Below are 17,813 nucleotides of genomic sequence, written 5' to 3' on the forward strand. Positions count from 1 at the left end.
CTCCCTTCCCCCCTCCCTCCTAGTAACTTACAGCTGATTGGGAGCCATTTTCCAGAACTTGGTGCTACCATGGTGCGGGGAGGTGGTGAAGGGTCACTGTGCATTTTGCCTTCCTCCCCATGTTGGTCCCTCCCACCAGCCAGGGGCTCAGCTCTGAAACCAGCCTCATTACTCATGTCTAATGAGCATGTGCTGTGTGCCTGTCCTGAGGGATGAAAGGGAGACATAGACCTGCCCCGCCCTTTAGGGGCACACAGGCTCCTTGCTAAGACCAAACAAAGCTGCTAATGCTGCTAATGTGCGCAGGTGCAGGATTCTTGGTCCAATGAGTGATGGACATAAGGGTGATGGATATAAGGGGTGGACCTGAGGGAGCGGGTGGTGGGCCTGGAAGGATGGCCGGGTGGAAGTGAGGGCAGGGGAGGAGGGTCTGGGTAATCCCAGCGTCCTGGGCAGATCACACTTGGAGCCGCGAGGAGCGTGATAGGGGCTGGAGTGCCCAGGGAGAAGGGAGAAGGTGCGGAGTGTTCTGTTGCCGGGGGGCTGTGCAGGGTTTCTGAGCAGCTGGGGAGACCTGGTCCCCTGTTCACATTTAGGAAAAATAATCCACAGGTTGAAGTTGGAAATAGGAAGACTGGTTAGATGGCCATTTGGCGATGTCCCAAATGTGTAGGAGTGTGCGGTGAAGATGGGAAGGAGGAAAGGGGACTTGGTCGTGCAGGTGGCGGGGGAGAGAAAGGCATCAGGTGGATGTAGACTCTGGGACCTGGTTAGGACTGAGGGGTGTGCTTCAGGTTTGCCATCCAGAAGGAATCGTTCAGCTGTTACTAAAAAGCAAAAAGGTTTTCCTGGGCTGGGATTTAAAATGGACCTGAACTGTGGGTGGTGAGACCGGGGCCCTGCAGGAAATGGAAGGTGGGGTATGAAGGAACCGGATTGAGGGAGCTGCTGGTGGTGCAGGTGAGGGGGGCTGGGAGGGGTGTGAGGCACCCCATGAGCAGCAGCTGGTCCCACCCTGGGGGGAGCGGGAGGGGAGGAGGCGGTACCACTGGGGCCAGTGAAAGCCAGACGCTGACGCAGTGGCCTCCTGGTTGGTGTCATTATGAGGGAAGCAGCCACTCCAACAAGTCAGAGCAGGGAGGAAGCGGGAGCAAGCGCCAGCCTCCCTTTCCTCTCACGCTCTCCTCTCCTGTCAGCCAAGCCCAAGCCAGGCAGAGGCAGCTGGAGGCGGCCTGGAAGATGCAGTCCCCAGGCCTCCTGGGGGCAGAGAGGGGCGGAGAGTAGAACCCGGGGCCTGGTGGGGAGGGAGAACAGGAGCAACATGGTGAAGTAGGTGTACCTTTTGCTTAGATTTCACGCCTGTCTTCTCGGGTGGTCTCTGCCCTCAGGGGCTCCTCAAACATCCTTCTGTCTCTGAGTCCACAGAGCCTTGTAGTATAGCGCTGGCACATAGTAGGTGCTTTATAAGGTTCTGTGGGAGGGTGGTGGGTATCTTTCTTTCTGGAACCCCCCAGAGCCCCAGCCTCTCTCGGGGCTGGGAGCCCTGAGTCAGTGTGACTGACCGCAGGATGGCCTCCCTCAGCCCCCTGCTGTCCGCACTGGAGTGGGACAGGGGCCGGCAGGTAACGACCATGAGACGAGGGAGCAGGACGGCCCGAGGGAAAATGGGGTGTGCACAGGGGACTGCTAGGTCTCAGCGAGGACTCCTCAGGAGTCCATTCCAGGGAAGGTCCCGGGAGAGTGTGCACCATGGGCACCAATTCCGTTCTTTAAAGTTCACTCTCCAAGCTGAAGGTGGCATGATCGCAAGCCAGAGAGAGGTCAGGGATGTCTGAGTCTGCTTCCTGCCCTCCAGCTGGACTCCTCCATCCGGCTCCTCCTGCCCCTGGTGGCAGAAAGTCTTGCCCTGACTATGCCCAGTAGTGGGAGGCCTGGACGCTGGTCTCAGCCCAGAGGGTTCTCCAGGGATGGGCCAGGGCCAGGGATGCAGGAGGCCCATTGTCCTCACCCGTGATGACCCCCTCAGGTCTGCCTCTTTGGGAACTCAGAGGTCTCCCTACGGGATCACCTACGGGCAGGGGCATCTGAGGAGGAGCTGCTGGGGATCATCGGGGCCGCTGTGGGCAGGAAGAAGCGGCAGCACGCAGGTAAGGGGTGGGGTGGGCGGGCCACGGTCAGCAGGAGGGAAGCAGAGTTTGGGGGGAGGACAAAGCACGGCCTGACAGGGAGCTGGGGACTCAGCGTTGGACCCCGAGACTTGGGGTGCGGTGATGGTTCTCCTCCTGGGAGACTGGCACAGTGGAGACTACAAGGGACAGGTCCCCGAATTCTCTTGGGCTGTTTCATTGGTGGGGAAAGGGGTGTCACTGCCCCTCTTGTCCCCCACACGGTCTTCTGTCAGGAGGGCAGGGCCTGGGCAGGGCCGCAGCACACAGTGGGGCTTTGTCAGGTGCTCCTGGGTGAGTGCATGTACACGGGCTGTCACACCACTGTGTCCTTGTTTGTGTCACGGACTGTCCCTCCTTCTCTCCCCTCCCCTGCCCTCTCTCCCCGCTCTCCCTCCCCATCCTTCCTTACCCCAGGCATGTTCAGTATCTCCCAGATGAAGAACCGGCCCATGATCCTCATCGGTGGGTGACCCAGCAGTACGTAACCACTCACCCTTGTCATTGGGGTTCCGTGGGGTGGGGCCCTCTGCCATAAGGCACCCCTAGACCCTGCATTTCATCCCAATGTTCACAGCCCTGGTTTTCTTCTGTGCCCCCTCATCCTGTCCTGCCCCCTCATCCTGTCCTGCCCCCTCATCCTGTCCTGCCCCCTCATCCTGTCCTGCCCCCTCAAGCTTGGACTGCCTCTGCTCTTCCTTCTGCACGCACCCCTCACCAAGCATGCCACAGGAATAGTCATTGTGTCACCAGAAACCGGGGGGTCCTCCGGATTTAATGATCGCCATGCCGTTCCCCACATGTAGCGCTCCGGGTTAAGGCAGAGACTTGTCCTCGGCTCTGGGACGTCCCGGCTTGGGAGCAGTGACAGGTGTCTTCCCTCTGGAGTGTGGGCTGCGCACGGGCGCATCTGGACCGTTAGCACCCACTGGGCGATGTGTCGCTGGCTTCTGCGCAGCGCAGAGCTTGAGCAGCAAGCTGTGTCCTCACCTCGTCAGGGAGGACAGAGCCACGATCGCAGCCTCCAGGCTCCTTAACTCCCGGGAACTGCGTGAGGAGGACGTCTCATTGCGTGGGATGCCTCAAACAAAAGCACCTCTGATACAGGGCTGCACGTGGCGGCTTCTCTCCCGCTCGGCTTTGTGCTCTCCATGCCTCCTCCCGTGGTGTGGGCAGAACCAGAGTGGGGGAGGGGAGGGTTGTGAGAGGAGGCGGGGAAAAGAATGCCCTTTGCCCTGAGTCTGTCTTCTCCTTCCTTCTTGCAGGATTGTTTTTGATGCTCCAAGATTCCCCACCAGCCATTCCAAGCATTTCCTCTTGGGACCCACTCGGCGTTCAGGGTCTGAGACACAGAGCGAGTCTCTCCAACCAGGTGGCGACTCTGTGGAAGGGCTGCCGGGGGCCCCAGGCCCCTCCCCTCGCCCAGCGGTGGCTGGGGCCTGGCTCCCCTCAGAGACACTACTGTTCCCACCCAGACTCAGACACCAACCCCAAGTGCCTTAGCCCCGGGTCCCGGGCTCCTGCCACCCACTCAGGATCGCTGCCAACCTCGGACCAGCTAACCCACGTGGACACGGAAGGCCGGGCAGCTATGGTCGATGTGGGTGGTAAGCCGGACACAGAGCGGGTGGCCGTGGCCTCCGCCATGGTCCTCTTGGGGCCGGTGGCCTTCAGACTCGTCCAAGAGAACCGGCTGAAGAAGGGAGATGCCCTGGTGGTGGCCCAGCTGGCCGGAGTCCAGGCCGCCAAGCTGACCAGCCAGCTGATTCCTCTGTGCCACCACGTGGCCCTGAGCCACGTCCACGTGCAGCTGGAGCTGGACAGCACACGCCACGCCGTGGTGATCCAGGCGTCCTGCCAGGCTCGGGGTCCCACCGGGGTGGAGATGGAGGCCCTGACCTCAGCCGCTGTGGCCGCCCTCACCCTGTACGACATGTGCAAGGCGGTCAGCAGGGACATTGTGTTGGGGGACATCAAACTCATCAGCAAGACGGGGGGCCAGCGCGGGGACTTCCACCGGACCTAGCTCCTGCCCTCTCCCCTGCGGCCCAGCCAGGTCCAGAGGGATGCGCTTGGGCCGAGGGAATGACGTCTAGTTCCTTTAACCCCGTCACTGTTCACCTTCAGTAGGAACCCCAGGTCCTGCTAATGGTGACCTGCGAGGCCCCCTTTATCCGGAGAGAAACCAGCAGGCCCTTCCTCCTTCCCGGACACTGGTGACGGGCGGGGTCGCAGCGAGCGATGCTCGTGACGGAAGTCAGCTGTGTCATCTGCGGGTGATTCAGCCAGCCCGTGTCACGGCTCGTTTCGGGTTTTTCTCCTCTGCTGCTTCCCTGGGGAGAGAAACGGGCTCACGAAGCAGAGGAACCCGCTGGGAGGGGAAGAGCACGCCCGAGCGAAGAAGGAACAGGACTTCTCTTCAGCCGCTTCGCCCGCCCGTCCGGGAGCCACAGCCCTGCCCGCCTGCCTGCCGCCCTCCATCCTCAGAGAGCCCATCCCTCCAGACTGGCAGGCTTCCGGTTTAACAACGCACAGTCCTGCCTGCTCCCCGCCCCCCGCCCTCCAAACAGGACCCCCGGGGGCTGCGGCCCTGAGGACTCCTGACCAGCCACTCAGGTGGCTCCTGGCCCCGTGCACTGCTGTCCCAGCCCCGCCCCACCCCTTTGTTCCGGAATATATCAGGGAAAGAAGAGGGCTGGAGATTGCCTTCACCAGGGCGCACAAATAAAGCCTGGATGCCAACTTCGGAGACGGGAGAATGAGGACTGTGTGCACGGGGCACGCAGCTGCTAGGATTTCGTGCCCACCCTCCACCCCGGCCCACGCCACTCCCCCGGGGAGAGGAGCCGGAGGGTGCTGGAGAGGCCGCAGGTGCATGCCTGCCCTCCATCCCCGGTCCCTGTGGGCGAGGTGGTGGTGGTGGTGGTGGGGGCAGGTGGAAGGGCACCGTTTGCAGTAAGACAGTCAGGGCGTGTCCGAAGCTTGTCACTGGCTATTAGAGATCAGGAAGTAGTTAGAGGTTACTGGGTTCACAGCCCCAACCCTGGAATGGGCTGCTGGGTCCTCTAACGTGGATGGGCCTCCTCGGGTCTGACCTCAGGGACCTCCCGCCTGCCTCCCGCTGCCCGGCACCCGGGGTGCTGGGGATGCCTAACAGCCAGCTCGGGAAAGGGAAAGGCCAAGCTCCCGATGTCAAGCTATGGTCCAGGTGCCCGGGAGTGCAGTCCCTGCAAGCGTCGCCGCTGGGCCCTCAGCGCTGGTAGGAGCTGGCTCCCCACGCCCCCCGGCCCCTCAAGAGAAGAAAGCACAGGTTTCAAGGCAGGCTGGGGTGGTATGGGTTTAATATTTTTTAGTATTACAATATATTCTTATAAAAAAGGTGTGGGTAAAAAGGACGCTGCCGATTTCATACACGAGCCTCATTTGTCCTCTGAGACCGCTGGTGAAAGCGGCCTTGGCAAGAAGGCGCCCCGGTAGAGGCGGGGGAATGGCCACCGCTCCCCAATGGGTGGAAACAGGATGGGGCTGGGGGGAGCCTGGGCCAGACCCTCCCCTGCCCCTGGAGAACTTGCTCCTCCCATTGCCCTAGACACACCTTACTTCCATCACGGGAGGGGGTGCTGCTGCTGAACGGGACAGGTTGCCCTAGGTTACTTGGATTTTACACTGGACACAAAATTAGACAGCGGGAGGCATTCACCGGGGGGTGGCAGGAAGGGCACCGGAAGAGACCAAGGAACAAACACGGGCGTAAACATGTAGCATATCGAGGACCAGCACAGCTGTCTCCATGGGGCACTAGCCCCTTAGCCGCGATGGTCTGTGGTCCAAGGCACTCTTGGAGATCTGGCCACAACGGTGTCTGGTGCCAGAGCCACTGGCCAGATCTTGAAAATAATAAATAGAAAAGGGAAAATCGGGGTGAGAAGCCAGAACCCTGGAACAATGTATGTGTCCTCTATAGGGTCAAACTGCTTTCCTGCGCATCCCACGTGTCTCCGTCAGCTTCCATACCCCTTGTCTTCCGTGGGGCACGTCCAGTCTCCGTGGTGGGTGGCGAGGCCGGGACGTGGCACACCTGTCAGATGGCAGTGGAGCCTGTCCTGTGCCCTGCCCGTGGGTTAGCTGCACCCCAGCCAGCTGGTCGGGAGAGGAGTCCAGAGGCCCCACCTACCACCTTCCCTCTTCCCCACGCCTGCCCTCAGCGGGGCTCCTGGCTGTGCGGACGGTATCAGCCCCCGCAGCTCTTCCTGGAAGCCTTCACCTTGCCCTCACCGGGGCTCCGGGATAGCCCTGCACCCAAGTCCTGGCCAGACTTGCATTTGCTCTAATCCTCTCCCTCGAACCAACACACATGCTGGGCTCACCAACCCTGTTTCTTCCCTGGAAGCGACTATGGCCCCACCCCCAGGGGTCTGATGTAGGGAACAGAGGCAGCTGGAGCGTGGGCCCAGCCCACCAGTCTGTCCACTGGCATAGCCCTGAGCCTGAGCCTGAGCCAGGAGCAGGTGAGAAGGGCAGAAACATAAAGGGAGAGTCAGGAGAACAGGAGGCGAGGAGCCCCTAGATGGGGTGCAGGCAGGACGAAGGGTGAACTCTGGCGGGGGGGGGGGGATGTTGAAAATAAGAGTCCTGATGGAAGTGACCTCACCTCCTTTAGAAGACAGCATTTTGCTTAGATATAGCCATCGACTCACCCACTCAAGATGCAGAATGGGAAAGGGGAACAGAGGACCAGAGTGAGCCCCTGGGCAGGCAGGTTGAAGAACCAATCAGGTACCGAGGATGGGGGGTGGCCTTTCAGGCAGTGCCCTCCCCAGGGAAGTCAGCCTCCCCCACCCCGTCTCCCTCGCTTCCCCGCCTGCGCTGGCCCAGGTCTGATGGCCTCAGAGAAGGAGACACCTCGAAGATGGTGTGCAAATGCAGAGGGCAGCCTGGCCCTCGGGACCCTCCCGGGAACTGACCCCAGGGCCAGCCTCAGCCAGCCAGGCACATGTGGTTTGAGGGGCCTCCTGTGTGCTGGACAGGATGGAGGTCACCGCAGCTTCTGCCCGGAAAGCTCTGGTGCGGGGCTGTGTGAGGTCACCTTCTCTCAGGACCATGGCCCAGGGTCCCTATGCCCAAGGCACAAAGTATGGTGGTGAGGGGGGTCTCTGTTGCAACCCTTCCCTTAGCAGATTCATCAAGTACCTGATGGGAGCCGTAGCCAGGGAACCCACAGGTGGGATTCTGTGTTAGGAGACAGGAGGGAGATGGCAGTGGGAAGGAAGGGGGAGGCTTAGACATGCGAGAGGCTGGAGTGGTGACAGGGGAAACAGGCTCTGCTACTCTGTGTCCTGATGACTTGGTCCCTGTGGTACCCTCAGCATCTTTCCTAGAGCACATCCAGGATACATAGCGCCTCTTCCTTCTCCATCAAGAGGGCAGTGGGCTCTCAGGTCTATGCCCCATTAGCCGCCCCTTGAGGGCTGGGAGCCTGGATCTCTCACCTGGCTCTCGGGGCGCCCACCCCCCAGGTACTGCCCACTGCACATGATAGCTGAGCAAGAGCCAGGGACCTATCCAGGCTGGAACTGGGCAGCTCTGTGCCAACATGTGGGTGCCTAGCCTGCCAGGGACGTCTCCGTGGGCCTCGGAGGGTGATCCTGGGGCCCGGAAGCAGGACGAGTAATGGGAAGAGGAGAGGGAGGAGCCCCTCAGGTACATGTGGGAGACGCCTGGTCCTGCCTCACACGCCACACCCCAGGACCCAGCCCAGGGCTCTAAGCCGAGCACCATGTGGTTAAGTGTCCCACCTCCTCCACTCAGGCCCTGGCCATCCCTGTCTCCTGGCCTCCTGTGTGGCCAGTGCCCAGGTCAACAGTTTAGCCTGTTGGTTGCCCGCTCCCGGGTGACTTCCAGGGCCAGGTTCCCTGATCGCTTGCGGCTGCGCTTGAGCTTGCACAAGTCCTTGTCAAAGACCTCCCCAGAGCGCAGGGCCGACACCAGGTCGTCGAACTCGCCGCCCTCCTCCAGCGCGTTGCCCGCGTGGACCTTCCGCTGCCGCTGCCACCGCTCCCGCTCCCGCTGCTCCTTCAGCTGCAGGGGAAGGGAGACAGGCTGAGGCCGGAGCAGCCACCCCTGACCTCTAAACCAGGTCTCCCAGCAGGGGTACCTCCCAGCTGGGCCCACCCTCCCAGGACGCCCTGTGCTCTCTCAGGCTAAAGGCATTCTCTCCCCTGGGGGGATGGGGGGAGGGTGACATCAGTCCCTACAGTGTTTCTCAGCCCCTGCCCTCCTCGCACACACCCCAACCATTGTCCCCTGGGGGCACCCCACTCGGACCCGCCTCTCCCCCCACAGCCTCTGCCCGCCACTCACCATGGCTTCCATGCGCGCCCGCCGCTCCTCCTCCTCCTTCCTCTTCCTCATGGCCTCCAGGTCCTGCCGGGCCTCGGAGAAGGCCTGCAGGAAGGTGTCGAAGATGCCAAAGAATTCGTCTGGCTGCATCTTGCTGTCCTGCTCCCCAAAGTGCACCAGGGCCTTGGAGAACTGTAAGGGGGAGAAGAGGTTGGAGAGTCACCCCTGAGTACCACGGGCCACGTGGTTAGCTGGGCGCCAGCCAGAGGTGAGCCCAGGCCGAGGCTGGGGCGTTTGCCTGGGGTCAGGGCTGGAGAAGGGGAGCCCCCTTGTCAGCAGGGTGCAGACAAGGCTGAAGGAAAAGGTGGAAGAAGGCACGCTGGGGATGTGGGGGTCCAAGCTGGCTGATGAGGCTGCCCAGAGCCACTTCTGGGTCTGTCATGGCGTGAGTGGGGGGCAGGAGCTACAGACCGTGGGACCGGACTGCCTGGTCAGAAATCAAAAGGACCTCAGAGCTCATAGTTATTGGGCTCATAGTTACGTGTCCTGTGCCTTAGTTTTCTCATCTGTAAAGTGGGGATGATAATAGAACCTACTTCAGTATTGTTGTGGGGGTTAATGAGTTCAGAGTTGTAACCAGGCACTGCTCTTCAGTGAGAGCCACCACCTCTGACCCACTCAGAGTCCTCCAAGGAAGACCTCCCTGCCCCGTGTGTACTCCACGGACCCGCACGGGAGCTCCCGCGAGCGACTCTGCACTGCTGGACCCCAGGCCCCATTCCAGACCCCCTAAAGGAGGATGCACATTGTACTAAAACTCCCACAGACGGGTCCACGTGCAAGTCAGTGCGGGAGGCAGGAGCTGAGGCCGAAGCTGAGCTCCAGTCATTCTGACCCAGCTCTATCCAGCACGGCCAGGCAGCCTGGGCAAGTTCCTGAACCTCTCTGGATCTCGGTGCACGTATCTGTGGAAGGGCCAATAACCGTTCAACAAACCCATAAAGTGGGCCGTGAGCCGAGGTACAGCAATGCGGTGCCCGACACCTGGAGAATGGGTTAGGTGGAGTTGCTATTGCTTCCTGGTGGGGAGAGGACCTGGTTGGTCCTCGGGGCTCTGCGATTCTGGGTCTGTCCCTTCTGGGGCACCTGGTAGGAGTGGGTGAAGGAGCCCCATCGACATAAGGCCGCGTTGGAGAGGAGTGGGGCGGGCTGGGCTAGGTGAGCGGAGGCTTGGGCACCCTCACCTTGTCCCGGGCCTCACTGAGCTGGTCCTCCAGCTCTGAGAAGCTAAAGCTGGACACCGTGATGAAGTCGCTCATGACGGGGACGAACTTGTCATTTGGCTCCCGCGCCTGGCGTTTCTGATATTCCAGCTCCTGATGGGGGAGAGTGAAGTGTTGGTTAGACTGGTGGTGGGTGGGTCGGAGTCGGGAATTCCGGGTCACCACCCCGCCCACCCTGCGTGTCCGTCACAGGGCAGTGAGCCTTCCTTGGGAAGAGGAACACCCTGGGTGTCAGTTTTAAGGGTGGAAAAGGTTGGGAGAGTGACCAGCCAGTCCATCCACCTCTCTCCTTCCCTCGCCCACCCTGCCCTCTTCCTGTCTCTAGATTCGGGCTATCCAAGAGTGGCCTGCCACCAGCCGTGTCGGCCCCACCTGGGGAAGGTGAAGAAACACAGGCTCTCGGGTCCCACCCAGACCTATGGGATCAGAGTCTGCCTTTTAGCAAGACCCTCAGGTGAACCGTGTGCACATCCAGGTGGGAGACGCGTTCCTAGATCTCGCTGGCCCGGACCATGCTTCGGGAAGCACTTGATAAATTGGCTGTCACCCTCAGAGTGGCAGTGAAAGGTTCTTTCTCATATTTAACTTTGTTCTCTAAGCTCATTCTCCATACCCGTGACACCCCCTCCACCATGCACTCAGTGAAGATGGGTATGGGGGACAGAGGGTTGGGGACATCCCCACACTGAGCCAGCCTAGCCTAGGCCCAGAGACAATGTCGTCAGAGGAGCCATCGGAGCAGGACTGGTGGTGACCAGAGACCTGGGTCTCCAGCAAAGAGTGCAGCCAGGCTCCTCTAGGGCCTGGGAGGGGTAAAGAGACATGAGGCAGGGACTCCTGGGGATAGCGGTCCCCAGTGTCACACTGTGCCACCTGCCCCTCGCCGGCGCCCAGAGGACGTGGGTCCTCTTTCCCACCTGCTGGAGTCAGAGTTAAGCATGTGTCTGATCTATGGTTCAGTCCACCCCACTACCCAGTACACACGTTGGACAAGGACCGGGTTAGTCTCAGGGTCTCCCTTTGAGAGACTAACTTTAAGCCCCGGATAAGCCAATCATCCTCCCTGAGGCTGGCTCCGTGCTAGAGGCTGTGCTCATTATTCTAGCACCCAAGACAGGACCACTGGGCCGGGCAGGCGTCTGGCAGGGTCTGCCGCCTGGGGGCCCACCGTCTGACCCAGTGCCCCTGACCGCAGCCCCTCAACCCCCCGCGGCAGGAACCATGTACTCACCACCTCGACCGCTCTGAGGCCCTTCCTGAGGTTGCCTATTTCCTTCTCCAGCTCTGCCAGGCTGTGGGGGGACACGGAGGGAGGGACAGGAGATGAGGGTGGCCCAGCAGAGGGCAGTTCTAAACCCCGAGGCCTGGGGGTCAGTGGGCCTGCACCCCAGTCCTGCATTGGCCACTAACACGTAGCCAATCTCCACCTTCCTCCCACCCACTGTGCTCTGTCGGTGCAGCTATAGAATAACAGGGTGAAGCTTATGCTCTATAGAACCCCTGAGACCGGGAATGTCAGGTTCCTGACACATGGCCTCTGGCATGGATTTATTTTTTACCACCAGGGGATAGGTGTAAGTTCATGACTTACAAGTATTATACTTGCAAGCAGTAAGCATTTGATGATGCTAGCCATGTACCACTGCATTGCTGCTTCTAGTGAAGATGCTTCTATCAGCTTATACGTATGTGTTCAGGTCTGACCTCTTGCCTATAGCAGATACCGCGGGTGCCCCACCCACAGCTCCTTGGACCATTCACTGCAGTGCGCAGTGCTGACTTCAGCTATGAGCCCTTTTTCTGGGAGCCAGAGAGCAATGCCCCCTCAGCCAGTGACGGACAGGAGATGGTGTATGATGTCCCAGCTCCCTCACCACTTGGCAAGACTAGAAGAGTGTCTTGCACTATAGTCTCCCTGACTTCCCTGGAAAGGGTCAAGCTGCAGCTGCCCCCAGTGGTAGCTGGTGGAATTACATCCCTATTAGCAGCTTTCCCATCTCTGGGTCCCTTCCCCAGCCCCACCCTGACTCCTGGGAGATCCCCGAATAAAGGTTTGAAGAGCAAATAGTCTATCTTCATTTGGCAGACTCAGAGACAGTGCCCTCCCTAGTCAGCCCAGAGCAGCCCCAAGGAGGACATTCGGACAAGAGCGTGTGTGGACATGAGAGGATGCGGCCTCGGGGGGACCCCTCACTTGACTTTGGCGGCTTCTGGAAGATGCTGCAGCTCCGAGGGCATGTTCAGGATGTCGGGGAAGTGCTTCTCCAGGATCATGATCAGGTAATGGAGCAGAGAGATGCTCCTGCGGGGAAAGGCAGCTCATGGCTAAGGGAACCAGGGTCAGCAGGCAACCAGGCTGAGGTGTAGGGAGAGGCCACGGGTTGGGCTGGAAATGCAGGGAGGGCCCGAGGGATGAGGGGTGAGGCTGGGAGCCGGGTGATGGAGGCTCAGGAGGCAGGCAGGGTGCACCTGTCGATGCTGGACTTGGTGTCGGCGATCTTGTTGAGGCTGGCCACGCGGAACCCATAGGCGCCCCCTCGCTGCCCCTTGTTCATGAAGTTCCCGATGGCCAGGACGATCTCCAGCATCTGCTTCAGACGCCTGCTGCGGACCAGCTCCCGGGAGGCCAGCAGGATGGCTGGGGGGCGGGGGAGGGGGACAGTTCAGATCCCTACAGATGGGGCCAGGGCAGCTGGTCCCCTCGCACCCCAGGATGGTGCCACCACAAAGTCCAGAAAAGGGGCTGCAAGTGTCTTCCGCTCTCAGAGGGGCAGGAACCATGCCCACGCCACCACAGACCAGCTACTCCACACCTGCCCACTGCCAGGGCTGGGACCAACTCGCCACACGCCAATTTGCCAAATAACGCATTCTTAGAATGTGCCAACTCTTCCTAAAAATATATTCGAGAATATTTTTTCTTGTGGCTATTAAAAGATTATTAATATATTCTTTCTCTGGATATAAATAAGCGTATAATACTTTCACTTTTCTAAACTTAGTGATTAAAGTGTGAATTTCAGCATTTTACATATTATGGGACTATCCATATCTCTTTTTGAAATGCTGAATTTTATTGATATTTTTGGAAAGAAAAATATCCTATCAAATTAAATTATATCACCAATTTTGTAATATTCCAAAATTACGTTTGTCCTATAAGATAATGGTGCGCTTTGTAGTGATGGTGTCTTTGAGTAAATAGATGATTTGACATCAGTTGAATATCATTTTTATTTATTTATTTATTTTATATATTTTTATTGATTTCAGAGAGGAAGGAAGAGGGAGAGAGAGATAGAAACATCAATGATGAGAGAGGATCATTGATCAGCTGCCTCCTGCATGCCCCCCACTGTGGATCAAGCCCGCAACCCAGGCATGTGCCCTTGACTGGAATTGAACCTGGGACCCTTCAGTCCGCAGACCGACGCTCTATCCACTGAGCCAAACTGGCTAGGGCAAATATCATTTTAAAAAACATTCCCACCTTTAGGTAATTTAGCCATTTTATCCTCCTAGGTACTGGCTTGGCTGGAAATACAAGTTAAGCCAGCAGTGACCAGAACTTCAGTAGTGAAGTCTAACGTGGAGGGCATGGCCCTTCCTCAGCTCCTCTGCATTTAAGGCAAATGTGCAGAATCGGGAGACAAGTCCTACACTGAAATGCTGGCCACTAGCTGTGGAATTGCCTTTTGATTATTAAATGTGGTGATAAGGAGACCAAAGTAGCCTCTAATCTTTGGCTTATGCCAAACTGAACATGCTGTAAGATGCTGCTATGAAGACAAAATGAGAACCGACTGCTAAACGTGTGCAGAAAACCTTCCAGACAGTTAAAGGTAATTGTAGGATAAGAAGAAGGAGAAAAAGGAGGAGGAGGAGGAGGAGAGTAATGTGGAAGAACTGTCAGTAGCTTCTGAAGTTGAGCATGTACATATTCTATGACTGTTACACTTGAAGGGCATTTGAATGGTTTCCAGTCCCCCCGTTCTTAAATTACAAATAGACTGGTGAAATAAATTATGGTATATTGATAAATGGAATAAAATGCAGCCCTGAGAATATATAACCCACTGCTACACATAACAACAGGAGTAACGCACAACCATAATGCTGAGCAAAAGAAACAAGCATAAAATTATTCATACTCTGTCCCACTTCTATAACGCTCAGGCTGGACAAAAGCTTTAGAGAGGAGGGGAGGGCAGTGGTTAGAGGGGTAATGTTCGAGGGGGTGGGGCATGAAGAAGGGGCTAGAAACATTCCACTCGACCTGATGTCAATCACACCAGCGAGCTCACTTCACCGTCATTCCCCAAGTGGGACTCATGATTCCGTGTCCTTTTTCACACGCACATTTCAATAAAAAGTTTACTTTAAAATAAAACTGCTTATAAAAGTTTCCAGCAGTTTTTATTGGTTGGGATCGTTTCTCTTTGGTTGATAAGCTATTTGAAAAATTTGCGAAGGAATCCTCCTGAAAATGCTGAAATGTTGGCAAAACAGATGACAAGAGTTCAAAGGAAATCAGTGCAAATGGGGAGAGTCCCATGTGCAGTGCAGACAGTTCAGAGGCATTCATAAGGATAATGGGCTCATGAATACATGCATAGGAGGATGTTTACATTGGAGACCGTATTCATCTGGACTATATTCAGTAAATGTATTCATAATAAGAATCAGTAAATTTGGTATATCCAACAAAATGAACATATTCATAAGACTATATTCAAGAAATGCTTATGAATATATTCATAAAAGAACTGGTACATTTGTCAAGTTTGGGAAATGGGCCCAGAGGACCTTCTGGGGGGGATGGAGGGTGTGTGGAGGGGTGTCAATAGCTCACCAACCAGCTCACCCAGGAGTATTTCCTCGGAGAACTGAAGGGAGGAATATGAACCCCACTCCTGCACCCTCCTCTGTCCCCACCCCATCAAGCCCACTGACCTGATTCTGTAAGATATACTTCAGCTGCCTCTGCCCACCTCTGGGAGGGAGGAGACCTGTGGGCCCCTCTAGAACAGCAGCTATAGCAGGGCAGTGATGACCTTCCGGCAGGTTTTGCCATCTACACACGCCCCGCTCTGCCTGGTGATATGAAAGGCGGACTCCTCTCGGCCGCAGTGACTACCTTAGGGAGAGTTGAGGAGTGGCCCTGGGAACAGGAAACCATCTGAGCGTAAAGCCACTGGATGGCTAAGCTCCTCGGTCCCACAGTCCCAAGTGCTATTGCCTAATTTCTCCACTGACCCAAGAGACACAAGCAGCTGAGCACATATGTCTTCGGCTGAACCCCGACCTGCGCCTCAGGCCCTGAGGGCAGTCGGCAGCAGGACAAAGAAAGCTGTAAAGGGAAGGCCTTGGACCTACAGGCTTACACTGACCGTGCTCCCTGTCCTTCACATCACAGATCACAGCTGCCTGCAGAGCCCCTTTTGGGTGCGAGTGCTTGTGTGTGGGTGCGAGTATGTGTGCATGTGTGCCAGGATCCAGATCACAGAAGATGCCTGCCTCTAGCTCTGTCATGCCGCACCTGCCCCCGGAAACCTCCCTGAAGCAGCTTGGAGAACTCCAGAAAGGGTCATTTTCTGCACGGGGCATCCCAGAATGTGCCAGCAGCCTCGGTGTCCAGCAGAGGGGGCCCATGCTCTGCCCCCAGCCCGTCCCCCTCAGCATCCAGGACACTGGCTCCCTAGTTCTGCTCACTGACCCTGTCCTCACCACCAATGAGCCTCACAGCCTGGCCTGCATCCCCCTCCCGTCCCCATGGCTACCCACCATCCTGACCACCTGCCTCTCCCCCTCCTGCCCCTCCACCTCCGTCTCTGCCACCCTCTGGGGAGTACACCAGGAGGAGAGCGAGGGGATGGATTTTGAAGAACGACATTGTGTTCCAATCCTGACTCCACCATGCCCCAGTCACGTGGCCTAAGGCAACATGTCCCGATCATCTTGGGGTGAGAGCTCTGCCCCCGTAGGGCTGTGGTGAGGACCATGAGCCCATCCGTGTGGAGTGTTTCACACAGCGCTTGGCACATGGTTCTCATTTAATAACCAAGGGCTCCTCTGGAAAAGGCCTGTCGGTGTAGGGCGGGTTCTCGCACCCAGAAAACCAGGCATCGCCCGGGATCACCTTGCCCATTTCCTCCTTTCCGAGTAGCTCACACTTAAAAAAATGTGCCCCATGGTCTCCCATGAGCTGGGAGGGTCAAGGTTGATGCAGCCAAAGTATGCCAGGAACTGTTCTCGGTGCTTGCTTGCTATTACAGGTCGCCCCCCTTATCTGCAGGGGTTCCGTTCCAAAACCCCCAGTGGATGCCCAAAACCAAGGACAGTACCGAACCCCATCATACTGTGATTCCTCCTGTAAGTACATACTTACAATAAAGGTTAATGTATAAATTAGGCACAGGAAGAGGTGAACAATAACCAATAGTACATTAGGACAATTACAGCAATAAGTTATGTGAACACGGCCTCTCTCTCTGATCATGGAGACGGCTACTGAGTGACTAATGAGGGGGAGTGTTTACAGCACTGGATATTCTGGACAAAGGGATGGTTCACGCCCCAGGCAGAACAGAGTGGACTGGCATGAGAGTTCCTAATGCTACTCAGAAAAGCGCACAATTTAAAACTTAAGAATTGTCTATTTCCGCAACCTTCCATTTAATATTTTTGGACCATGGTTGACCACAGATAGCTTGCAGCATCTCTGTCCCACGCTGGGGCAGATGTCACAGATCCTCCGCCCTAGAGGGTCTGCATGCTGAGGCACAGGAAATGTGTTCATGCGTGGCACATGAGCGCACATACACAAGTGCATATAATATCTACAAAATCAGCGTTAGAGTTGGGTTTTGGATTTGGGGGGGATTTTCCTCTGCCTGTTCCTGGACTCCCGCCCCAGCCTCCTCAGATGCCTCTCCTCTCCGGCCTCCTCCACCCGCTCAGCCCTACCTTCCACTTTGGGCTTGGCCTCCGCCAGCCGCTCCTGGAACTTCTTCTTGAAGAAGAGGGCCTGCAGGCGCTGCTGGTAGTGGTCGATCCTGTGGACGGGGAGGCTACGTCATAGGCGGCCCCCCTCCGGCCTGGCCCCAGCCCCAGCCCCAGAAGCCAGCCAGGCCCCTCCTCAGCCAGCCTTCCCCCACCCCTCCCGCCACACCCGCGGCCGACCTGCTCATTTCATAGAGGAAGCGGTCAGCGCGGGCCATCCGCTCGATCTCATGCTTGTGCTCCTCGAGGAGGTCAATGTCACTCTTCTCCGGTACGAACTTGAGGAGCTGCAAAGAGCAGGTGGAGGTCAGACAGGAAGCTGGTACGGCAGCGCAGCCCACGGAAGCCCACACTGACAGGCTCAACCCAGGAGGCGTCCCCTTAAGATACAGGCATCCTCTGCGGATGGTCTGCATTCATCTGCCCGAAAGGAACTGCAGGGCACCCGGTTCTAGACCCCTTCCTTCCTTCCTTCCTTCCTTCCTTCCTTCCTTCCTTCCTTCTTTCTTTCCTTCCTTCCTTCACTTTTTTAAAATTAAGAAATAACTTACATAGAGCAAAGTACATTATTCTTAAGTATACAGCTCAGTGACTTTCTTCTTTTGAAACCTTTATTGAGGTTGTATATATAGAGTAGAAGATGCCCCTTTTAAATGTACAGGTCAATGAGTTTTACAAAACTACCCGCCACCACCCAGACAAGATGCAGAAGATTTCCATCCCACCAGAAAGTTCCCTCGTGTCACTTTAAGCAGCCAGCTCCTCCCCCCACCCACCCCACAACACAGCCTCTCGGCTGAAGTTTGTCACCTTAGGGTGGATGTACCTATTCTTGAACTTGTTATAAATGGACTCAAGGTGTGTGTTCCCTTTAGCGTCTGCCTTCTTCACTCAGTACAGTGTCTGGGATTCATCCACGCTCTAAGTGTGGATGGTCTGTTTCCTGTTCGTTGCTAAGTAGTATTCTACTGAGGCAATATACCACAGTCTATGCTTTCCTACTGAGAGACACTGGGCCGCTCAC

The 17,813-nt window shown here is 57.1% G+C and overlaps 2 protein-coding genes across 4 annotated transcripts in view; one reads left to right on the forward strand and one right to left on the reverse strand.

Annotated features, from left to right (window-relative positions):
* The window catches only part of MOCS1 (molybdenum cofactor synthesis 1), a 48,673-nt gene extending 43,759 nt beyond the window's left edge, over positions 1-4,914 (forward strand). For both annotated transcript variants that reach the window (XM_006775875.2, XM_006775876.2), the window contains exons 9-11: positions 2,027-2,147; positions 2,583-2,630; positions 3,431-4,914. In XM_006775875.2, the coding sequence (XP_006775938.1) occupies positions 2,027-2,147; positions 2,583-2,630; positions 3,431-4,191 (930 nt within the window). In that variant the 3' untranslated portion in view covers positions 4,192-4,914. The remainder of the gene's footprint in view (positions 1-2,026; positions 2,148-2,582; positions 2,631-3,430) is intronic.
* Positions 4,915-7,219: 2,305 nt separating this feature from the next.
* DAAM2 (dishevelled associated activator of morphogenesis 2) overlaps positions 7,220-17,813 on the reverse strand; it is a 44,032-nt gene continuing 33,438 nt past the window's right edge. For both annotated transcript variants that reach the window (XM_015571878.1, XM_015571877.1), the window contains 8 exons: positions 16,970-17,076; positions 16,754-16,842; positions 12,257-12,425; positions 11,982-12,089; positions 11,019-11,079; positions 9,749-9,880; positions 8,526-8,696; positions 7,220-8,243 (listed from right to left, as the gene is read on the reverse strand). In XM_015571878.1, the coding sequence (XP_015427364.1) occupies positions 8,022-8,243; positions 8,526-8,696; positions 9,749-9,880; positions 11,019-11,079; positions 11,982-12,089; positions 12,257-12,425; positions 16,754-16,842; positions 16,970-17,076 (1,059 nt within the window). In that variant the 3' untranslated portion in view covers positions 7,220-8,021. The remainder of the gene's footprint in view (positions 8,244-8,525; positions 8,697-9,748; positions 9,881-11,018; positions 11,080-11,981; positions 12,090-12,256; positions 12,426-16,753; positions 16,843-16,969; positions 17,077-17,813) is intronic.

Source organism: Myotis davidii, unplaced genomic scaffold (assembly GCF_000327345.1).
Source record: "Myotis davidii unplaced genomic scaffold, ASM32734v1 scaffold289, whole genome shotgun sequence".
In the NCBI taxonomy this organism is placed as follows: domain Eukaryota; kingdom Metazoa; phylum Chordata; class Mammalia; order Chiroptera; family Vespertilionidae; genus Myotis; species Myotis davidii.